Source organism: Euprymna scolopes, chromosome 10 (assembly GCF_053919585.1).
Source record: "Euprymna scolopes isolate OS-2025 chromosome 10, ASM5391958v1, whole genome shotgun sequence".
In the NCBI taxonomy this organism is placed as follows: domain Eukaryota; kingdom Metazoa; phylum Mollusca; class Cephalopoda; order Sepiida; family Sepiolidae; genus Euprymna; species Euprymna scolopes.
In genome coordinates this window covers 38819982-38839751 of record NC_136491.1, presented here as the reverse complement: position 1 = coordinate 38839751, position 19770 = coordinate 38819982, and the positions used below count along the sequence as shown (strand labels likewise).

The following is a 19770-nucleotide window of genomic DNA, read 5'->3' as shown; positions in this document are numbered from 1 at the left end:
AGAGTTTTCTTATTTGTTAAAATTCTTAATTATTGCAGACACTTTATCCCACATTGTGCGTACATCTGGTCAGAAGAAAAAAGAAATGCGCAGACTTTGTCGAATGATAATCAAATGAAAATTTTTAATGAAGTGAATGAAAAACTTTAGATGACATCTTTGCACGACCTGTGTCTGATGTTTTGTTTTCACTGATCATTGATTCATTGACCACAGCTGTGAGTGCCGTGTTGCAACAGCGGCACTAACAAAAGCTATAACTACAAGCATATTTTGGTACTGTTGCACCTTGTGAACCGAATTTCCATAAATGTCTGCTCGGGCTCTACAGCATGAAGAATATATCAAGTGCTGACCAAATTAAAAAAATGCTAGGAAACAGAAAATAACAATATTTATCAGATACGAATTACAATTAAAAAAAGAAAATGAAAAACAATAAAATATAATAACAACCTACCGTAAGTTTCATGAATATTGTTTTATTTTTTGTATAAATAAGTAGAAACATACGTTTTACTTTTTGCATGATTAAAAACTAAATTTTTGGTGGGGGGGGGGACATTAGGATTAGTTCCTCCAATCAGTAATAGTATGTCCTGAGCCAACCTCACATTTTTTCGTCAGTTTTTTATTTTTTATTTTTTTTTTTTGTGGTTATGTCATGTGTCCACAAGTAAATGATCTGAGGATTTATGACTTGCTCTGGCGTCTGTAATTATATCTCCAGCATAGTTACATTCATTGTCATGTTTAAAATTAAAAACAAAATTTTTTCTTCCAATTTATTAAAAGTCGTCTGCTTGCCTAATCAGTTTGTTGTCACTTCCTGATTGGCTGATCAACTTGATCAGCGCTCAGCATCTTCTAGCAGTTTGCATTAATTTCTGGTCTGGCATTAGTGGACATTTATGAAAATCCAGTTCGTAAGATACACCTATATCAATATTTCTGTTTAAACCGATAGTACAATGTTATAACATGTTTGACCATGAACTGCTCGCTATGTACCTCTCATTTACTCGTGGGTCATCAAATTGTGATCTGCACTGATTACTATCCACTTATTGTACATTGTGTTCTAAGCTGTATAAATATATTGCAAGATTTTTGGCATTATGCACTAAGTAAGATCACAAAGGTTTGGATGATTATATTTATAGCCATGATAAGGACGAACCAATCAGGTACTAAAATCGCTGTTTAAAATATACTGAATCTCTTTAACTTTTTTAGTCATAGCTTTTCGTTTTGACATAAGATAACCAAGCTTCGCTGATCCTGACTGGATACTTTACTAAGATTTCTTTACAATTCAAAACTTCTGATTGGATTGATGCTACCAAATGTTGTTTGGTTGGGACAACTACATTTAATATTTGTAATCAGATAATTTTATTTTCTCTACAATAGAGTTATTTCTTTTGTCATCCTTTTTGGATCATTTTTGATTACAAGATTGGCTTTCCACTTAAAAAATTATTCACTCTATGAAACTCACCAGCTAGATTTTGTTTGGCAATTTACCAATATTTGACATATCTCTGGTAAAAAGAATGCAGGAAAAAACTGTTTCTATACCTGAAGATGGCGTTGTGTTGCCAAAACTTAGTTAATTTTTAATAAATAAATATGTATTTTTAAAATAATATATAATTCTGCATTGTATTGATTTTTTAAAACTTACAAACTCCAATTAATTAGAAATTATGCTTTTAAGGAAAAATAATCTGCTTTGAAAAAATTAAAAAAAAAAAACAATCTATAAATACAACCGAGCCTCGATAAAAAAAAAAAGAAAGAAAATGACAACAAAACAATCGCTCCTGACGACGATCAGATACACTGATAGAAACCGCCTGAGAATAATATGGCTGAACAACAACTTTTGAGCGCCATAATATACAACATGCCAGCTGAAATAAAAAAGACCTCTTGGTGAATTGAAAAGATCTCCAACAAATATATATATATATATATATATATATATATATATATATATATATATATATATATATTAGATTTGGGAACAATTCATTTTAAAATGGACAAATTAAGTCAGAACTTTAAATTAATACACGCACAAATGTATATATATATATATGTATGTATATATATATACATACATATATATATATATATATATATATATATATATATATATATATATACATTTGTGCGTGTATCAATTTAAAGTTCTGACTTAATTTGTCCATTTTAAAATGAATTGTTCCCAAATCGAATCCTGCTGGGCTGTTATAATATATATATATATATATATATATATATATATATATATATATATATATATATATATATATACTGAATGAATGACAAAGGTCTATATTCCAAAGTTCATGATGTTGACTATCTTATAATTTATTCCTTTAATTCCTTTGACATATATAATTATAAGATGGTCAATATCATGAATTTTGGAATATAGATCTTTGTCATTCATTCAATATATTGCTCTGTAATTGCATTGAGCTTCTTAAATAAGGATTGGTAGATATTCTTTACATCTAATTTACTGCAGATTATTTAAAAATGGTCACTTAGTTTGACAAAATCATTTATGTAAATACTTTACATTATTTGTGATATTCCTAGTACCAGGCATCATCAGATCACCTTGCCACCAGGTGCTGCCATTGCTTGAATCCGCTACATCACATAAGCAGGTGGAGACTTTGGGGGAAACTTTGAGTCAGACTTTTAAATCGGACAATTAATTTAATCCTTTTTCGAGTTATGTGTAGACGTGCATGGGTGAGAGACTCGCTCGTGAAAAAAAGTTCCCATTTCTTAAAGCATAGATGAAAGAAGTCCATTGCAGTTTGTGTCACCAAGAGAAAGCTAGATGTGAAATTGTCTTGTGCCAAAAAACCTACAATGTCTAACAGACAGGAAATGACAGTTTGAACTAAACACGAAAAACGAGTTGTGAAATGAATCAACTGTCTAGACGAGAATGTTATGTATATGTGAACCTCCCTACTCTGAAGGCGGGTGACACAAGCTCTCAAGTTTGGAGCACTACCTCGTGGAAGCAACGATGATAAATGGAAACATATTGTATCTCAAACGGAGATAAAATTATGAATTTGGTGCAGCCAGAGTTCGAAGTACACGTCTCTACACGAGAGTACACTGCAATATAAGGTTGTCGTGTTTTTGTAAGCCATGGGTTTTGCTTGATTAAGTTTTGCAAGCCGTGGGTATCCTTCGGTATTAAAAAAAGAAGGAATAACAAGAAAAGATTAAAAAAAAAAAAAAAAAAAAACGGAGCAACAGAAGAAAGAGAAAAAGGGAGCATATTGAATGGCATGAAGCCATCATATGTGAATTAATGTTTCTCATATGGATTTAACCCTAATGGAAATGTCAGTGACGAGTTGTATTGTATTCTCTATTTCAGCGCCATCAAAATGCAAATCCAGACGGTTCAACACACTTGGATGTGCTCGGTGTGATGAAACAAAATTTCCAGCCATGATTATGGTCTTTGGTGTGGTTTCAAGTGAGGGCCACATCATGACACTTCACATTTTCGAAGTCGGCTTGAAAGTGTACCTGGATGTGCTGAAAACTGGTGATCCCCTGGTGCAATCAGGTGGCCGCTGGCAGACTCTGGCTGTGGCAGAAGGACTTGGCATCGGCCACAAGTCCAAAGAGACCCAGGCTTGGCTTCAGAAGGAGTACTATGACTTTGTACCCTTCTCTAACTGGCCTTCCCGGACTTGAACCCACTGCACTACTTTGTTTGATCATATGTCGAGAACATCACCAACATGACCTCCCACAACACCAAAGCTAGTCTGATCGCCACCATCTGCGGAGTTCCTACCAGTGCTTGTGAAAAAAGGCATGCTCCAAGTTCCGGACTCGTATTGAGGTAGTGATTGAAGCTGAAGGCGGCTACATTGAATAGATATCAGCTCTACTACATAATCAAGTTACCTGAATTGATTTTTACAATAAAAATTTCAAAATAAAGCTGTAGTGTTGTTTTCTTTGGGGTGACAATTTTATCGTTCCACCGTTTAATATGAATAACCAACCCTCCTCTCGAAAATTCAGGAAGATGATCTGAGCATAATTTAGCATCCCAGCCTTTTCATAAACCGACTTTTTAGTGTTCTTTTCAGTTTGTTTGTAGATCAACTGGTCAGACAGATAATCACTGACTACTAAATTCATTTCTCTTTTCTCTTTTAGATTATTGTTATTGCTATCGTTGGTTTAAAATATGAAAAAAAAAAAAAAAAAAAAACTATTCTTAAATTCATATAAACGATAAAATTGATTTTTTCAATAAAAGTTTTAAAATAAGGCTGTAGTGTTGTTTTCTTTAGGGAAACACTTTTATCGTTCCACTTTGTACATGAAATTTGAACACAGGTATTGACATATCTTAATAAAGTATGCTCTATCTACTCCAAAAATACAAATTCAAAAAAAAAAAAAAAAAGGTGCAGCTGTGGACGACTTGGATGGTCGTTGACTCCAACACAATAAATCCATGGCGCAACATTTTCAATTTATGATCTACTGTTCATTTGATGGAGAAGCAGTTGGTAATTATGTAAATTTGAAGAAAATAATGTCCGTATTGATGATCTATCTCCGTATAAATCTTTCTTGCTGCACATAAGAAAATGCCAAAAATTGGACGATATTATTTGTACCAGGCATGATTTTGAACACTATGTCCCAATTAATGATTTGTCCACAATATGCAATTGTTTATAAATTTTGCAGATTTTACCGAGTCGAATCAGATCCTGAATCAAAAAAATGTACCAAGTGCGCTGCATTGAAAACTTCCACAATAATTCCGTCAATAAAATGTTGCTATTTTAAACATAAAATATCAATTTCTGCACATGTTTCTCAAAATATTCTGATGTTATTTCTCTGATAGTTGCCAATTTGAAATATCTATTCAGAAATCTATATAAATACTAGCAGGCCACCCAGCGTTGCCCAGACATAATATTCACTTAAATATGATATTTTAATTCATGCTCTAGAAGTGTAAGCCGCGTTTAGTTTCAGAACAGTTTCCAATGGTTCATTGTTCTACACAAGACCTGGGAGGTGACTGGTTCACAGTAGACAGTTCTCGAGTTGGAATCCACAGAGCAAAAGATTCTTCCCATATTGATACGAAGAAGAAAACATATGTGAAATTGTTACAGAAAGGTTTAATATTTATGGAGCAATTCTGGTTTCTGATTGGTTGGTAGCAGAACGTGAATTAATTTGATTTGTCAGTTCCTAGCAGCATCGTTTATAAAAAGAATCTCCCGACTGTGCGGGATCATACCCCATTACAATCAAAAGTATTGTAACACATGCAGATTATTATTATAGAGACAATTTTCTATCGATTATTATGTTACACTTAATATATATGACCTGGGTGCCATCAGCTAGAATCGAAAGCAAAACATACAACTCTCCATCCCCATTCCTTAGCCACTGAGCAACGCATATATATATATATATATGACAAGATCCCTGGCGACATATATACTCCAATAAATGTTTTTTTTTTTTTTGGTGCATTGATATTCATAAAAAAAAAATCTTTTTGCATCCCCACGAAAGCGAATGTGACACAAAGTCGTTTTTAATTTCTCTGATAGTTGCCAATTTAAAATATCTATATAATTACTAGCAGGCCACCTAGCGTTATACGGTCGTAATATTCGCTTAAATATGATATTTTAATTCATGCAGATTATGCATTCATTATTATAGAAATAATTTGCTATCGCTTATTATATATTGAACCTATAATCAGGATTACTATATTTATAGACTACTAGCCGGCCGCTCGGTGTTGCCTGGTCCTAAGATACACTTAAATATGATATTTTAATTCATGCAGATTATGTATTTATTATTATAGAGACAATTCTCTATCGATTATTATGTTGAACTTAATATATATGACCTGGGTGCCATCAGCTAGAATCGAAACATACAACTCTCCATTCTCATTCCTTAGCCACTGAGCAACGCCCATTATATATATATATATATATATATATATATATATATATGTATATACTAGCAAAAGTACCCGTCGTTGACTGGGTTCAAAAACAGCCTACAGCAAATGGACTCTGATTTATGAAAGTACTAGCGAGGGGTACCCGGCGTAAAAAAAAGTAAGTATGAGGATCGAACGCGAACCCTTGAGGCAAAGTTGTAAATTAAAGTGTGAAAAAAAAAAAAACGTGCGATGTTAACCATTGCCCCACTTGCGACATGCTAATGGAAAAACGTTTGAATTAATTTGATTACTTGGATTTAGCAGGTGCCCGTTTTAATGAGTTAATGAGCTCAAGTTTGACTGCGGGATTTCATTTACTGCTGAACACTTCCCCCCCCCCAAGATGTTATAGGAAAAAGACTAACCCACATGCGGCGAGCGACAAATGTTGAATATTTATCTTCCCGAAATCGAGCAAATTAAATAGACAGGCGAGCTTCGTTGTTAACTGTGAGATATTACGATTTATGTGATATAAAAAGTTTTAAAAAGTTGTGAAGCGAGCGACCGCTTCTCTGAAAGAAGCCTTTTGTAGACACACAGAAAAAGCGAACACACATACATACATACATTTTCGCTTTTATATTTATAGATGATAGGTTATGAAAAAGGAAGGGTTGTAAATTTGGGTTGAATTTGGGGGTATCAAAACCAAAGCAAAATATGATAAAAGTAAAAATAAAATAGATAAACCCCATAATTTATTATACCATACCTGTTCACACTGAAACACTTATCACAATATTCTGTGGATCTATATTAAAAAACCTTGTTAAACTTTGTGACATATTTCCATTCTATAGAGGTCAGGTGCGAACGAACACCCTATAATTTTATTATACCATATTTCTTCAAACAGAAACATAATTATCAAAGTATACTTACACAGATAGATATGAAAAGTCTTTATTAAAGTTTGTGCCTATTTCCATTCTATGGAGGCCAGGCGCGAATGCAGACCCCACAATTTTATCATACCATCCCTATTTAAGTTAAAACATACTTATGAAAGTATTATTATGTGCATCTATATCAAAAACACTTGTAAACGTTTTTTTTTTTTTTTTAATTTTTTTTTTTTATACTTTGTGGAGCAGGCGTGAATGCAGACCCCACGATCTTAATGAACCACTGTTCTGCCAGATCAAACATACCCGTTCCTGTGTCTCGATACATCTTCTATCTATGTGATCAGTTTTTTAAAATAGTCAACCATATAGGAGCCTATTCGTGACCAGATACACACACACACACACACACACACACACACACACACACATACACACACACATAGACATTCAGCTTTATATTATAAGATATATATATATATATATATATATATATACACTCCTATAAATTTAGTTTTTTTTTGTACATTGATATTCATATAAAACCCTTTTTTCTATTTATTTAGGTATTTATTTGCTTCCCCACGAAAGCAAATGTGACACAAAGTCGTTTTTGCTGTGGGGGGAAAAGCAGCTCCCCTAAAACAAGGGCAAAAAGGGGATACTCTGGCAGCATCCCAAAAAATATTGTCTCAGTATGAAGGGTTTCCCCTACATTGACCAAGGACCAATTAACTTAACTTAAATGAGTAGACATCTTGTCATTTCAAAAAGCTTCCATCATAATCTTTCCGCAGTTCCGTTTTGGTGTGGTGAATTAGGGGCCGATTTTTTATGTTTGATACAATGATTAATTAATAAAAGTTCAAAATCTTTATTAGTGAATTCTGTACCATTGTCAACACTTTACTGCGCCATAGGGGACCATGTTAGCTAAGTATTTTTAGTTGCTAGCAAGGTATCAAATTTGTTCTTTAAGAAACAGACCATTATTAAACTGGAATAATCGTCTACAAAATTTAATGCATACCTGAAGTTTTCGCTGTCTATCAGTTCCATGGGACGATTCAAGTCACAATGTAGCAGTAATAGGTTTTTCGTGGCTTTCTTGTCTTGAATTAATTTGATTCGTCAGTTCCTATCGGCAGCATTTATAAATAGAATCTCCCAACTTTCAGGGAGCATACCTCCATTATAAATGGTAAGGATGAGTCTCCTTGTTGCTTCGGTTGCTTGGAAGCTGGGTAGAAAAGTACCAGTCAAGAATCTGTTCTTGATAATCAGCCCAGGTGCAGGGCCAGGAATTGGCCCAGTACCTGTTGGACTGAGTTACGTCATCGGGATATCCACCTTCCCAGGCCTTACCACCCGGCTTTTGGGGGAAGTGGTTGGGTAAGTTTATTGCTTGCTACCTGAGGTGCCCTGACCGGGGAATGCCGACGGGGATACTCAGGCAATTTTTGCTCGGCAAAAGTGCCCCTTCTTTAGGGGAGCTTGCTTGACACCCCCACTTTCAAGATTTTGTGTCACATAATGCTGCGGTGGGCACCATTTAAATATCTAACCCCATTATAAATCAAGAACATTGCAACAAAAAAGATGCAAAATTTATACTTATAATTTTTTTTTTTGTTTTTGATAAACAAGCAAAATGATCAAATTACGTTTTCTGCTAGTTTCACTAGATGTCTTTTATAGTTGATTTTATCGTTCATGTGCTTCCATATTTAGTTATCTTTGAAAGAAACTGAAAAAATCACTGAAGTCTCATCCGAAATTGTTTTTCAAAGCAATTTTAACTAGCACAGACAAAAACAAGTATTCGAATTGAAATCTATCTATCTATCTATCTATCTATGTATCTATCTCTCTCTATAAAAGGAACTGTGTGTGTGCATGTGTGTGTGTGTGTGTGTGTGTGTGTGTGTGTGTGTGTGTGTGTGCGCGCGCGTGAGTTTGTTCCTATGGATTCAGAAACGGCTGGGCCCAATTTTTTTGAAATTTCACGCAAAGGTACTTAATATGTCTGTGAGTGTTCTTACATAGATTTTGCATCGGAATGCATCTGATAAGTATCAAAACTTGATAATCCGATTAAAGAAGAAAGTCTGATTTTGACTAAAGTTAACACTTTTACACAACCTAACATCACAAGTGTATTTGAGAAGTTTTATCACCGCACAAACTGAAAGGCTCAGCCTATAAAAATCAACTGTAGATTCTCTTATAAGACAGAGGCGCATTCGAAAAGAATGTTTTTTTTTAGAGCCCAATTGAACCATGATGTTGTACGTTTAACTTTAATTCAAATGATTATGTAAAATAATTTCATAAAATCAACAGTTGGTTCTTTGATAAAATGAGGCGCGTTTGAAATGGATGGTTTTGTCTAGTGCACAATTGAAGAATGATACTTGACTTTTGCACTTTAAACTTTAAGTGAAGTCATTATTTACAGATAATTTTATAAAATCAACAGTGGATTCTCTACAGTGCAATGTAGATTACAATGTATTGTAGACTAAATCAATGCGGAGAGGCATCTGAAGCTTCCTTTCCGTGCATTGCGGGTTAGGGTCTCTAACTAGGGGAGGCAATCAATCGATTTTATTAAAAAAATGGGCGATTTCACCGATTTCGATGACAATAAAAGTATGGGAGGGTGGAAATTTTGTTGATCCTCCTGGATAACGTCAGGTCTCCCTGCTGGTAGAAAAAGATATAGACATGCAAAAAATCGATAGTAAAAGAAAAATAAACATAAGAAATACTTGTTTGTCCTGATCTCATTTGATTTTGGTGCAGATTTTCTGAAAATGATATTAAAAGGTCAAAACTTTAAATCTTTTCTGTGGCACAAGTACACTTTAGCTTACCGGAAGTATTTTTCATTTTTGAAAGAGTTATGTCGAAGAAAAGAGAAGATAATCCGAAATTTAATGATCTTTCAAACTAAAAATTTTTATCGTAATTCCAAACAAATTCAGTAAAACATTATTTACGGAATACGGAAACATTGAATTGAAGTGAATTAATTTAAATTAAAAAAAAAATTACTATATGAGCAATCATATTTCAAATTGTTATTTTTTTTTAATTTGATGATAAAATATAATATTCTATATTAAAAAATAATTAATTTTAACATAAATAATTTTTAAATGCACAGATAAAATATAACACTGAGTTTATGGAATGTATTTTTATAAAACTTTCTTTTGGAAAATTTATTTAGATCAGATGTAAAACTACAAGTCAGTTTGGAATATTTTAAAATGTTTGCGTTTTTTTTTTTTAATTCAATAACTTTATTGGAAAACGTTAAAAATGACTTCTTTTTTTTAAAGATAAAATTCCCTAATAAAATAAATATTTGAAGTCTAAAAATCCTTAAATTAAATTAAATGTCTCTTTTTTCCCTAGTAAAAATTAAAACAAAAAAAAATACTTCCGGTTTTGATAAACAAACAAATAAAATGATCAAATATACCAGTTTCTTGCCAGTTTCACTTAATATTTTTTGCGGTTGATTTTGTCGTTTATGAGCTTCCATATTTAAGTTATCTTCGCCTCCCACTCCTTTTCGTTTTCCAGACTGGCCTCGTTCTGGTTTGTTTACGTCACGAATTGTTTTGGTTTCCTCCATAGACGGAACAGTAGTATGCCAGCCTGAAAACCTTTTCTAGGTGGATTGAACTATTGTTTCCCTCCTTTAAATCAAGACGATTCTAATTCGCAAAGAAGTCTATCATATTGGTTGCGATAAAGGAATAATACCAAAAACAGAATTACCTGGGATATTATTACCAGATAACAAACAAAGCGAATCGATTTCGCATCACGATGGGTCGTGTTTTCCTCAGCCATATCGGGGGTACCCGTTTGTTTTCATGCGCCAGTTGCGATACCCCACTCACAAATCGTTCCGAGTTGATCTCCACCCGTTTCACAGGGGCCACGGGCAGGGCTTTCTTGTTTAATCGGGTGGTCAACCTGAGTTACAGTGAGGTTCAGGACCGAGTCATGTTGACTGGACGGCATATGGTGCGAGACGTTTCCTGCAAGAACTGCGACTCTAAACTCGGTTGGGTTTACGAGTTCGCCACCGAAGAAAGCCAACGCTACAAAGAAGGAAGGGTGATCCTGGAAAGGGCCCTCGTCACAGAGAGCGAAGGATTCGAGGAATATGTCAGTAATAACGACAGCTGCTAATATAAAATCCGTGAGAGAAAAAAAAAGAGGGCTGCAATAATTTTATATTAAACAACAAAAAAATATGGACCCGTTTTTTTTTGTTGTTGTTTTTTTTACGTCATCTCATGTCCGGAATCGCTATTTTGTTAAAGAAGAAAACCAGGAATATTATTCAATCAAGTTCCGTCAAGGCAAAGGTGCAAAGTATAAAGACAACTTTAAATTTAAAAAAAAAAAAAAAAAAAAAATGGTTAAATAGAAGATTCTCACTCATGGCTGCTAAATCTGAAATCTCGATGGATGATAAAAAAAAAAAAAAATTGATTGTTTTTAATTTTTTTTTTTTTTTTTTTTGTACAAATAATAATTTCGGTACTTATGCTACCGTGCTAAAATAGTTATTTAGAAAGCCATTCTTAACATGGGAGGGGAGTTTTGTAACTATTCTGTACTTTCACCTAACAGTTTAATAAACGATGTCGTAAAACTCAAATTTAATTTGAAAATACGATTTTTAAAAAATAGCACGATAACATAAGTGCATAACTTATGTTATCGTGCTATTTTTTTTTTAATCGGGTGCTAGTGCACTTACTGATCCGCGCTATTTTTTAAATCGTATTTCCAAGTTTAATTAAAATTTTATTTTTTTATTATTCAATTGTAAAGTTAAAGTATAGAATAGGTACAAAACACCCTCCCCTCCCCATGTTAAGAACGGCTTACCATGATTTGTTATAAAACTAAACCTTTTTATAATTGAGAAAAAAATGTTTTCCTTTGATATTTTTTCTCTAAATAGTTTACTTATTGACCAAACAACAAATAAATTAATTTTTTTGTACTTGTACAGACTACGGACCGTGCTTAAATAACCTTATTTAATTTAGAAACCCAACATGGGGAGGGGGGGTCTTTTTAACTGTTTTGTACGTTCACCTAAACATTAACCATTATACCGTAAAAATTAAATTTAACTAGAAAATCCTGTCTGAGAAATTCCTGCATAAGTAGTTTTTATCTTATTTTTTTTAATTTTTTTATAAATGCAAGTACCTATTTACAATGCCTCCCCCACGGGACAGAGTTAAACACCAGGGTCGTTTTTTAATGTGGAGAAAAGAGTAATCTAATTATAAAATTTTTTTTTCAATTGGAATTTTTCAAGCAAAGTCCCTCAACACTTGCTGCGGGCCTGTTAAACTAAAAAAAAAAAAAACCCAAAAAAACCGTGTACAATATTCCAAAAATATTTTTTATTATTATTTCTCTAAATCTTAATAGTAAATAAGAAATTTTTTAATGATTATTCTGTATTGTATACGTTTATTATTTTATTGTTATTTTAGCCTAACAGGCCCGCAGCAATAAACCTTGCTTGAATTTAATCAATATTTTTAATAAACTAGTTTAAATTATATTTAACAAAGTAACTATTAAATTTAAACTTTATGTAAATGGAAATTTTTCTTAGTTTTAATATATTAAAAATTCCGATGTATAGTTTTTTTTATAAAAAAATACCCCACATTTTGTTTTTAATATCCTAACAAATTAACATAAGTGGCCAAAACAAATACATTAGGATTTTTTTTTTATTATTTATCAACACTGATTGAACTTTTCGATTTGGTTTGCGTGACGAGATAAGAATTTTCTATTTTAACCAATAAATGTAAATTACATTTAAAATAAATAAAATAAGTGCTAACTTGTTTTACCATTTTTTTTTAACGCGAAGAATTTATGGAATGACCAAAATAACTACACCAAGTTCATGTCTTTCGTGTTGTGATTCCAAATCCATTTTCTTTTGAATTCATTGTTTTGGATAATGAATGAACGTGTCGCGAACATACTGGAAGCAATTACATTTTTTTTTTTTTTTCTCTAAATGGGGGGGAAAAACCCAAAAAAACTTCTGGGATCTCAAAAAAAATGAATAAATAAAAAAACTGCTTGCGCAAAGAGTAGTCAGTTAAATTTTACTCTTTGCCCCCATGCTCTCCATGAAAAACTATTGAGTTTATTGTTTTTGAGCGATGTATGTACACCGTAAGCACACTATAACAAAGAAATTTTTTTAAAAATGTATATTTTTAGAATAGAGTGTGTTGGGGGGGGGGGTCTTACTTTACGGCAATTCAGTAGCATGTGCGGTGTCAGGTGAAAACCTAGATGCGATGTGAAAATGTTCCGATTACCAAACCGGACTTCCTGTTTTGGTTTTTAAAATAAATAAGCAAATTGACATGAAAAAAACTGAAACTTTTGAATATTATTTTTATTTATTTATTTAAAAAAATTTTTTTTTTTGGTACGTCTACAGTTTATCGCTGAAAATGGAGACGCCATTTTTTTTTCGGGCACCTGTCATTAGAATCAGGAGTTTTTTAAACTCTGGCTGAAGTAGGAAATAAATAACAAAAAATTAAACTAGGAAAAAAGTAAATAAAGAAAATGAAAGAGAAAATATATCCACAATCGTTTAATTAGAAATGTTTCGATTTAATTAACGAAGACGGGAAAGTTTTTCATGAAATGTATATATTTTTTTATTATTAAAAACAGAAAATCAAAATGACATATTCATAATTATTTAAACTAGGTGAGGAGCGCCATTTGAAAACCAAAACATTGTATAAAAATATATACAAGTATAGACATTTATTGAAAAGTCAGCGTAGGAAAATATAATTTTAAAACAATTTTTTAATTTTCTTTTCTTTTCCTACTTCGGTTATAGTTTAAAATACTGATTTCTCCCTCTGGTTTTAACGACAGGTGGCAGAAAAAATGACGTTTAATTTTCGGCGATAAACTGTAGAAGTACCTTTTTTTTTTTTTTTTTTTTTTTTTTTTTTTTTTACGTATATTTTACAGATTTATTTAAAACTAAGACAGGAAGTCCTGTTTAGTAATCGGAACATTTTCACATAGAGGCTAGGTTTTCACCTCACCGATACAGTCGCACTTAAGGTTGCCTATGCTTCTGAATCATCCACTTTACTATAAAGACAAGGTAAAATGATTGGCAAACAAGAACGATCTCGACTCAATCTGCAGCAAACGGTGTCCGATCAGATTCAGTTCCTGGTATTAAATACTTCTTGTTTTGGGTCGCTTACTATTGTGGTATGTCAAGTTTTGTACTAATTTTTCATTTAATTATTTATAACTTTAAAAATATCCAGTGTTGAGGCCCCATTTGGTGGCTGGAAGGACTGTAGAGCTGTCCCTTCCTTAGTTACCATTGCTCTCAGGTTCACTTTGGCCCAGAGTGGTAATACCTTAAACCTGTTAGGGCATCAGATGCTACCAGATCAGGCTGCCTGAAGATACTGGTTTCCTGACCAAAATGCACCAGATATTACAGGCGACTGGGGACCACCTGTGAATTTAATATTCCCTTGACATTTCCTCCTTCGGAGGAAGCCAGTTCAATCTGCTTAGGGTAAATGCTGTATCACCACCAACAACAACAATTTGTCAGGTGAATGTACAGAAAAGTTAGCTTTCTATCATACCTCCATGTTAAGAATAACTTCCTAAATAATTTTCTGCAGTTGAACTGCTGAAATAATGACGTTAAAAAAAAGCATTCTTACCGAGAGACGGGGGTAGAGAGGAGTTTTGTTAACTATTCTGTACTTTCATCTAACAATTTAATGAAATAAATTTAGGAAACTGAAACTCTCACCAGAAGTTATATTACAGATGAAGTTTAATCTCAGGAACTGAATCTGATCGGACACCGTTTGCTGCAGGCTTTGAGTCAGGATGCTTCTGGATTGCTAAATAATTACAGCTTTTCTTGGCTAAATGGCTTTTTATAAGAACTTGACTGCCATTTTGGGAATACAAAAATGGTTACTCGTTCTACTCTAGACTGTGGTCTAGAACTAAGTTTTATTTTATATCAGCACTTCTACAGTAAATGGACAGCGGCAGTTTCTTATTGGTCATATACCACACCAATAAAGTAACAAACAAGATTTTTTTCCAAACACAAAAATATTGAAACATTTTACGGGTTTGTATTACTGTACACATAGATTCGAAAAAGTTGTCCAAAAACAAATGTATAACAAATAAATATTATCAAAGGCAAGATAAGTTACTTTTCTACTAAACTGGATACATGTTTTTTGTTTTTATTCAATGTAGCATGTTTATTCAGCTCGAAAAACATGCAGTGTTTACCGATGTATTGGAAAATTCAAAATGGCGCCCGACACTCTCTTCAACATGGTAAGTTTGGGAAAAGGTGTTATAAATAATAAACTAGACAAAATAATATTTAAAAAACACCGAATATATGTCAACTTATGTCACGGTAACATATAATGAGCGAATTTCTAACAGTATTTTGTCTAGTTTATTATTTATAACATCTTTTCCTGAACTTACCGTGTTAAAGAGAGTGTCGGGCGCCATCTTGAATTTTCCAATACATCGGTAAACACTGTATGCTTTTCGAGCTGAATAAGCATGTTATATTGAATAAAAATACGAAAAATATATCCGGTTAGGTAGAAAAGTAACTTATCTTGCCTTTGATAACATTTACTTGTTATATATTTGTTTTTTTTGACAACGTTTTCGAATCTGTGTACTGTAATAAAAACCCCATTTTACTGTATAAAAATGTATCAATATATTATTGCAAAAACATTTATTGAAAAGTCTGCGTTAGAAAATATAATTTTAATAAAACAATTTTTTAATTAAAGCAACATTGGATTTTTCTAAAGTAAAATTTTTTTTTTGTTTTCTAAACAAAAGAATAATTTAAATGAAACATTTTTTCGAAGTAAGGCAACATTGAAGGGCCAACAAATGAAACATTTTTCGAATTAAAGCAACATCTCCAGCAGAATCTGTCACTACTACTATTGCTGGTTTGCAATACTATGCGTTGTCCACATTGAAACTGCTCCGTGGCCGACAACAATTTGCAAAAAGTCAATTGTTTCCCGAGTGTCTAGTGTCAGCAATACAATATTGCGCATATTTAGGGAATTTACATTCATGTTAAAATAAAGTTTCCAAAGAATTTCCTAAAAAGTATGAGTTATTGTCTCCTGTTCTTTGACTGAGAAGCGCCCCCGGGCGACAGTTTAGTGAAACGCACCAAAAAAGACAAAATGGCTGCCGTCCGTATACTGCAGAAGTGCCTTTATATCTAATATGGTCTATAAAATTTTATTTTACTTATTTAAAAAAAAAAAAAGGATGTTTGATGAATGAAAAATAGAATCTCATTTGTATTCATCCATTGGGTCAAAGAGTAAACTTTTTACCATTTGAATTTCTTAAAACAATGCTCTGGAGGTATGATGAGTCGAATCAAAACTTTGTTATTATTGATACTCTCGTCTCCATTTATTCCTATGTGATGTTATGTCTATTGAAACAAAAACACCCAAAAGAAGAAAAAAACATTCATTGCAATCATTTGAACAGACTTGGAGGGTGCAAATAGCGCAGAGGGTCTGAAATTCGTGCCTTGTTTTCAGTTTGGGAAAAGTTAGGTCACGTGGTAATCAGTTGACGGTGTTACAGCAAATACCAGCCTCCTCTATTTTGATCCATATTGGCTTTCAGCCCCCCCCCCCATTTTTCCTATCATTTTTTTAAATTTACGTTTTAAGCTATTATCAGGATTCAAAAGGAGAAAACAATATGGCACTATCTTTGTACCCTCCTCCCCCCCAAAATATAACAAATAAATGCTGCCAAAGGCAAAATAAATTACTCTTCTCCCTTCCTGGATAAGTTTTTAGGGTTCTTATGTATCTATGTTAGCGCTATTTTTTAAATAGTATTTTCAAGATAAATTCAACTTTTACGATATATTTGTTTATTAAATTGGAAGGTGTAAGCACAGAAGAGTTACAAAACACCCTCACCATGTTAAGAATGGGTTTCTAAATAATAACGTGATTATTTCAGCACGGTAACATTGTACAATGTACATGTGCTGTTTTAGTGCTTTTTACTTATATTAAAGGGAGTTTTTTAAGTTTGAAAGTGCTGAGTTGTTAACTTAGAAGATGGTGAAAATTCTTCAGAGTTTCGGGTGCACTGTGTTTTGACTTAAATAAATACTTAAAAATAATTTAGGTAGAAGAGGAAGTTATGGTGGCTATACTAATAAATGCCTAAAAGATTGGATCATGTTAATATCCATGTGCAAATGGTTAATTTTCTGCTGTTATACTGTCGGCCGAGTACCATGTGACATAACTTTTCTCAAACTGAAAACGAGGCTCGAATTTCAGACTCCCTCTGCGCTATTTGGTTGAGTCGAATTAAGAAAAAGAAAAAAAAAGTAAACAAACACAAATATATAATCCAACCTGCCATTATAAACAGTTTGAAATAAAAAAATATTTCTTCAAAAAAATGTACACTGAACATTTGAATACAAATGTAAAAATAATAAATATGAATTAATTCTTGTTTCAGTCACCTAAATTATTTACGATTTCAGCATTTGCTCCCAGGTAATTTATTTGGTGCTTGTCCGTAATTCCCCCATATTAATAAAAACATTTTTTTTTAAGAATGTATGATGTACGTATCTGTGATGGAAAAAAAAATATTGTACATAAAAGATCACATAAAATTATCAAGTAGTTTTATTTTTAAACAAGAAAATCAAAATTTGCGATGCCATCTTGAAAACAGGCTGAAGAAACAAGGGAGAAAACTCCAGATAATTCAAGCTTGCGAGATTGTAGAAAGTCATTCTTAATATGGAGACATTGGAAAAAAAATGATTAAACTGCTTTTATTCATAAAAATATAAACTACTTAATCAATTTACGTAATTTTTGGAATATGACTTTTTTCTTTTCATCACAAGTAGATATTTTTCTTTATTTTTGTATTGATATATGAGGAATTCTGGACATGCCCCATTAAAATTACGTTTAAACAACAAAAATAAAACTAAGTTATAGCGAGTTTGGGTACTTGTTGGGATAAAGGTGGCAGCCGATTCCTTTCTTTTTTTTTTTTAATATGTCATTTTGAACAAAAATAATATTATGTACTTGATTGTCATGTCAAAAATAGTATTATATCCAAAACTTACGGAAATTCAATAAGTAAAGTAAGTTATGGAAATTGGGTAAATTTTCATTTTTCGTAGATGTTATAAAGGGGACATAACTAGGAACGCATATTTTAGATTACATTTTAATGGGGTCGAATTTGTGTACTATGGGATAGCCGGAAAACTCGTCCCTTTTTGCTAGGTAGGAAAACTGGTCCCTTATTGAATAAATATTGATTGAAAACACATTTTATGACCGTTCTTGAAGGAGATATTATTTTTAAAAGAGACTATACCCCCTCCCCATAATATTTAAAAAATGTATTTATCTTCACATAACGACTGTACATTCCTGCATTGTTCCAGCCTTCTAAAAATACCTTTTAGTCTCTAACAATGCTTCAAGCAAACTACACCATACTTAAAAAAAATTTTTTTTTTGCTTGTTTACTGTTGTTTTTAAAAAAATAAAATCGATTTTCTAAGCGTCTGTTTTCTTCCTAACTGGCTAAATTGTTAGTGATTTCACTTATTTTAAGGCATTTATTCTGTTCAAAAATGAGACTACAGACCACATAATATTTTAAAAAATATTTATATGCATTTACTCTTGTTTTTAAAATGGCAAAATCGATTTTCTACCTAGCTGGTTAAGTTGTTAGTGGTTTAATTTATTTTGAAGCGTTTATTCAGTAACAAAAAAAAACAGTCTGTATTCATTACTTTTTCTCTTAATGATTGATTTAACAATGTTGAAGTAAAATAAAAAAAATTAAAAATAAGTTAATGAGAGATTTTTAATACACAGCATCTCTCGTGCTAAAAAAATGTTTTGCATTTTATTCATTAGTTAATTACAAGTTTTTTCTTATTTTAACAATAATTTTGGAGTAATGAAAAAAAAATAATAAAAAAAGTAAAAACAGGGAGAGATTCGATTCTTTTTCATTACTTTTTTTGAATTTTATTAGTTTTTTTTCTCTCTCATACCAAATGCACCCATGCATTAGATGTGTCAGAATCTTTTGGGAATTTTTGACACCTCTAACGCAAAACTCCGAATAAAATATAAAAAAACTCGTAATTTCTCTTTTTAAAGTGGGTTGTTTATTTTCTTTATGGGATATACTTCCAAAATAAACTATTAAAATTGTTTAAAAATTAATAGAAATATTAATTTTTTATTTAAAAAAAATAGTGTTTACAAAGTGACTGTGCACGTTCATGCAGCCATTTTGTTTACATAATGAAATCAATTGAATTTTACGAGTTAAATTTTTTCAATTTTTTCAGTTTAAAAATCTATCAAAATTTTTCTATTGGTTCAATTTATACGATATTTTCAGGTTCAATGTGAAATTTTATGCTCTTTCCAATAAACTGAATATAATATTCTAGACAAGAGGTTTTTTTTTAAATTCACCACCTCTCATTTTGAAATGTCTATTAAAATGAAAATAATTAATTTTCTCACCTCAAATTTATATATCACAAATTGAAGATAAAAGATCAATAAATGAAATAAGCTAATTTAAAACAAAAAAAGAACAGTTATTTGCAAATTTACCTGTAAATTCCAAAGTTTAAAACCTTTTTTT

General features: G+C 32.0%; 1 protein-coding gene across 1 annotated transcript; it reads left to right on the top strand.

The window, feature by feature from the left end:
- Positions 1 to 10512: 10512 nt before the first annotated feature.
- On the top strand, positions 10513 to 17579 carry LOC145285927 (protein yippee-like 5). The gene has a single exon (XM_080134428.1). It carries the CDS (start codon positions 10759 to 10761, stop codon positions 11125 to 11127), a length of 369 nt encoding a protein of 122 aa, XP_079990554.1. The 5' UTR covers positions 10513 to 10758; the 3' UTR covers positions 11128 to 17579.
- The last annotated feature ends 2191 nt before the right edge of the window (positions 17580 to 19770 follow it).

Excerpts from the sequence above, each read along its gene's own strand:
- LOC145285927 (XM_080134428.1), top strand. The coding sequence starts at position 10,759 with ATGGGTCGTGTTTTCCTCAGCCATATCGGGGGTACCCGTTTGTTTTCA.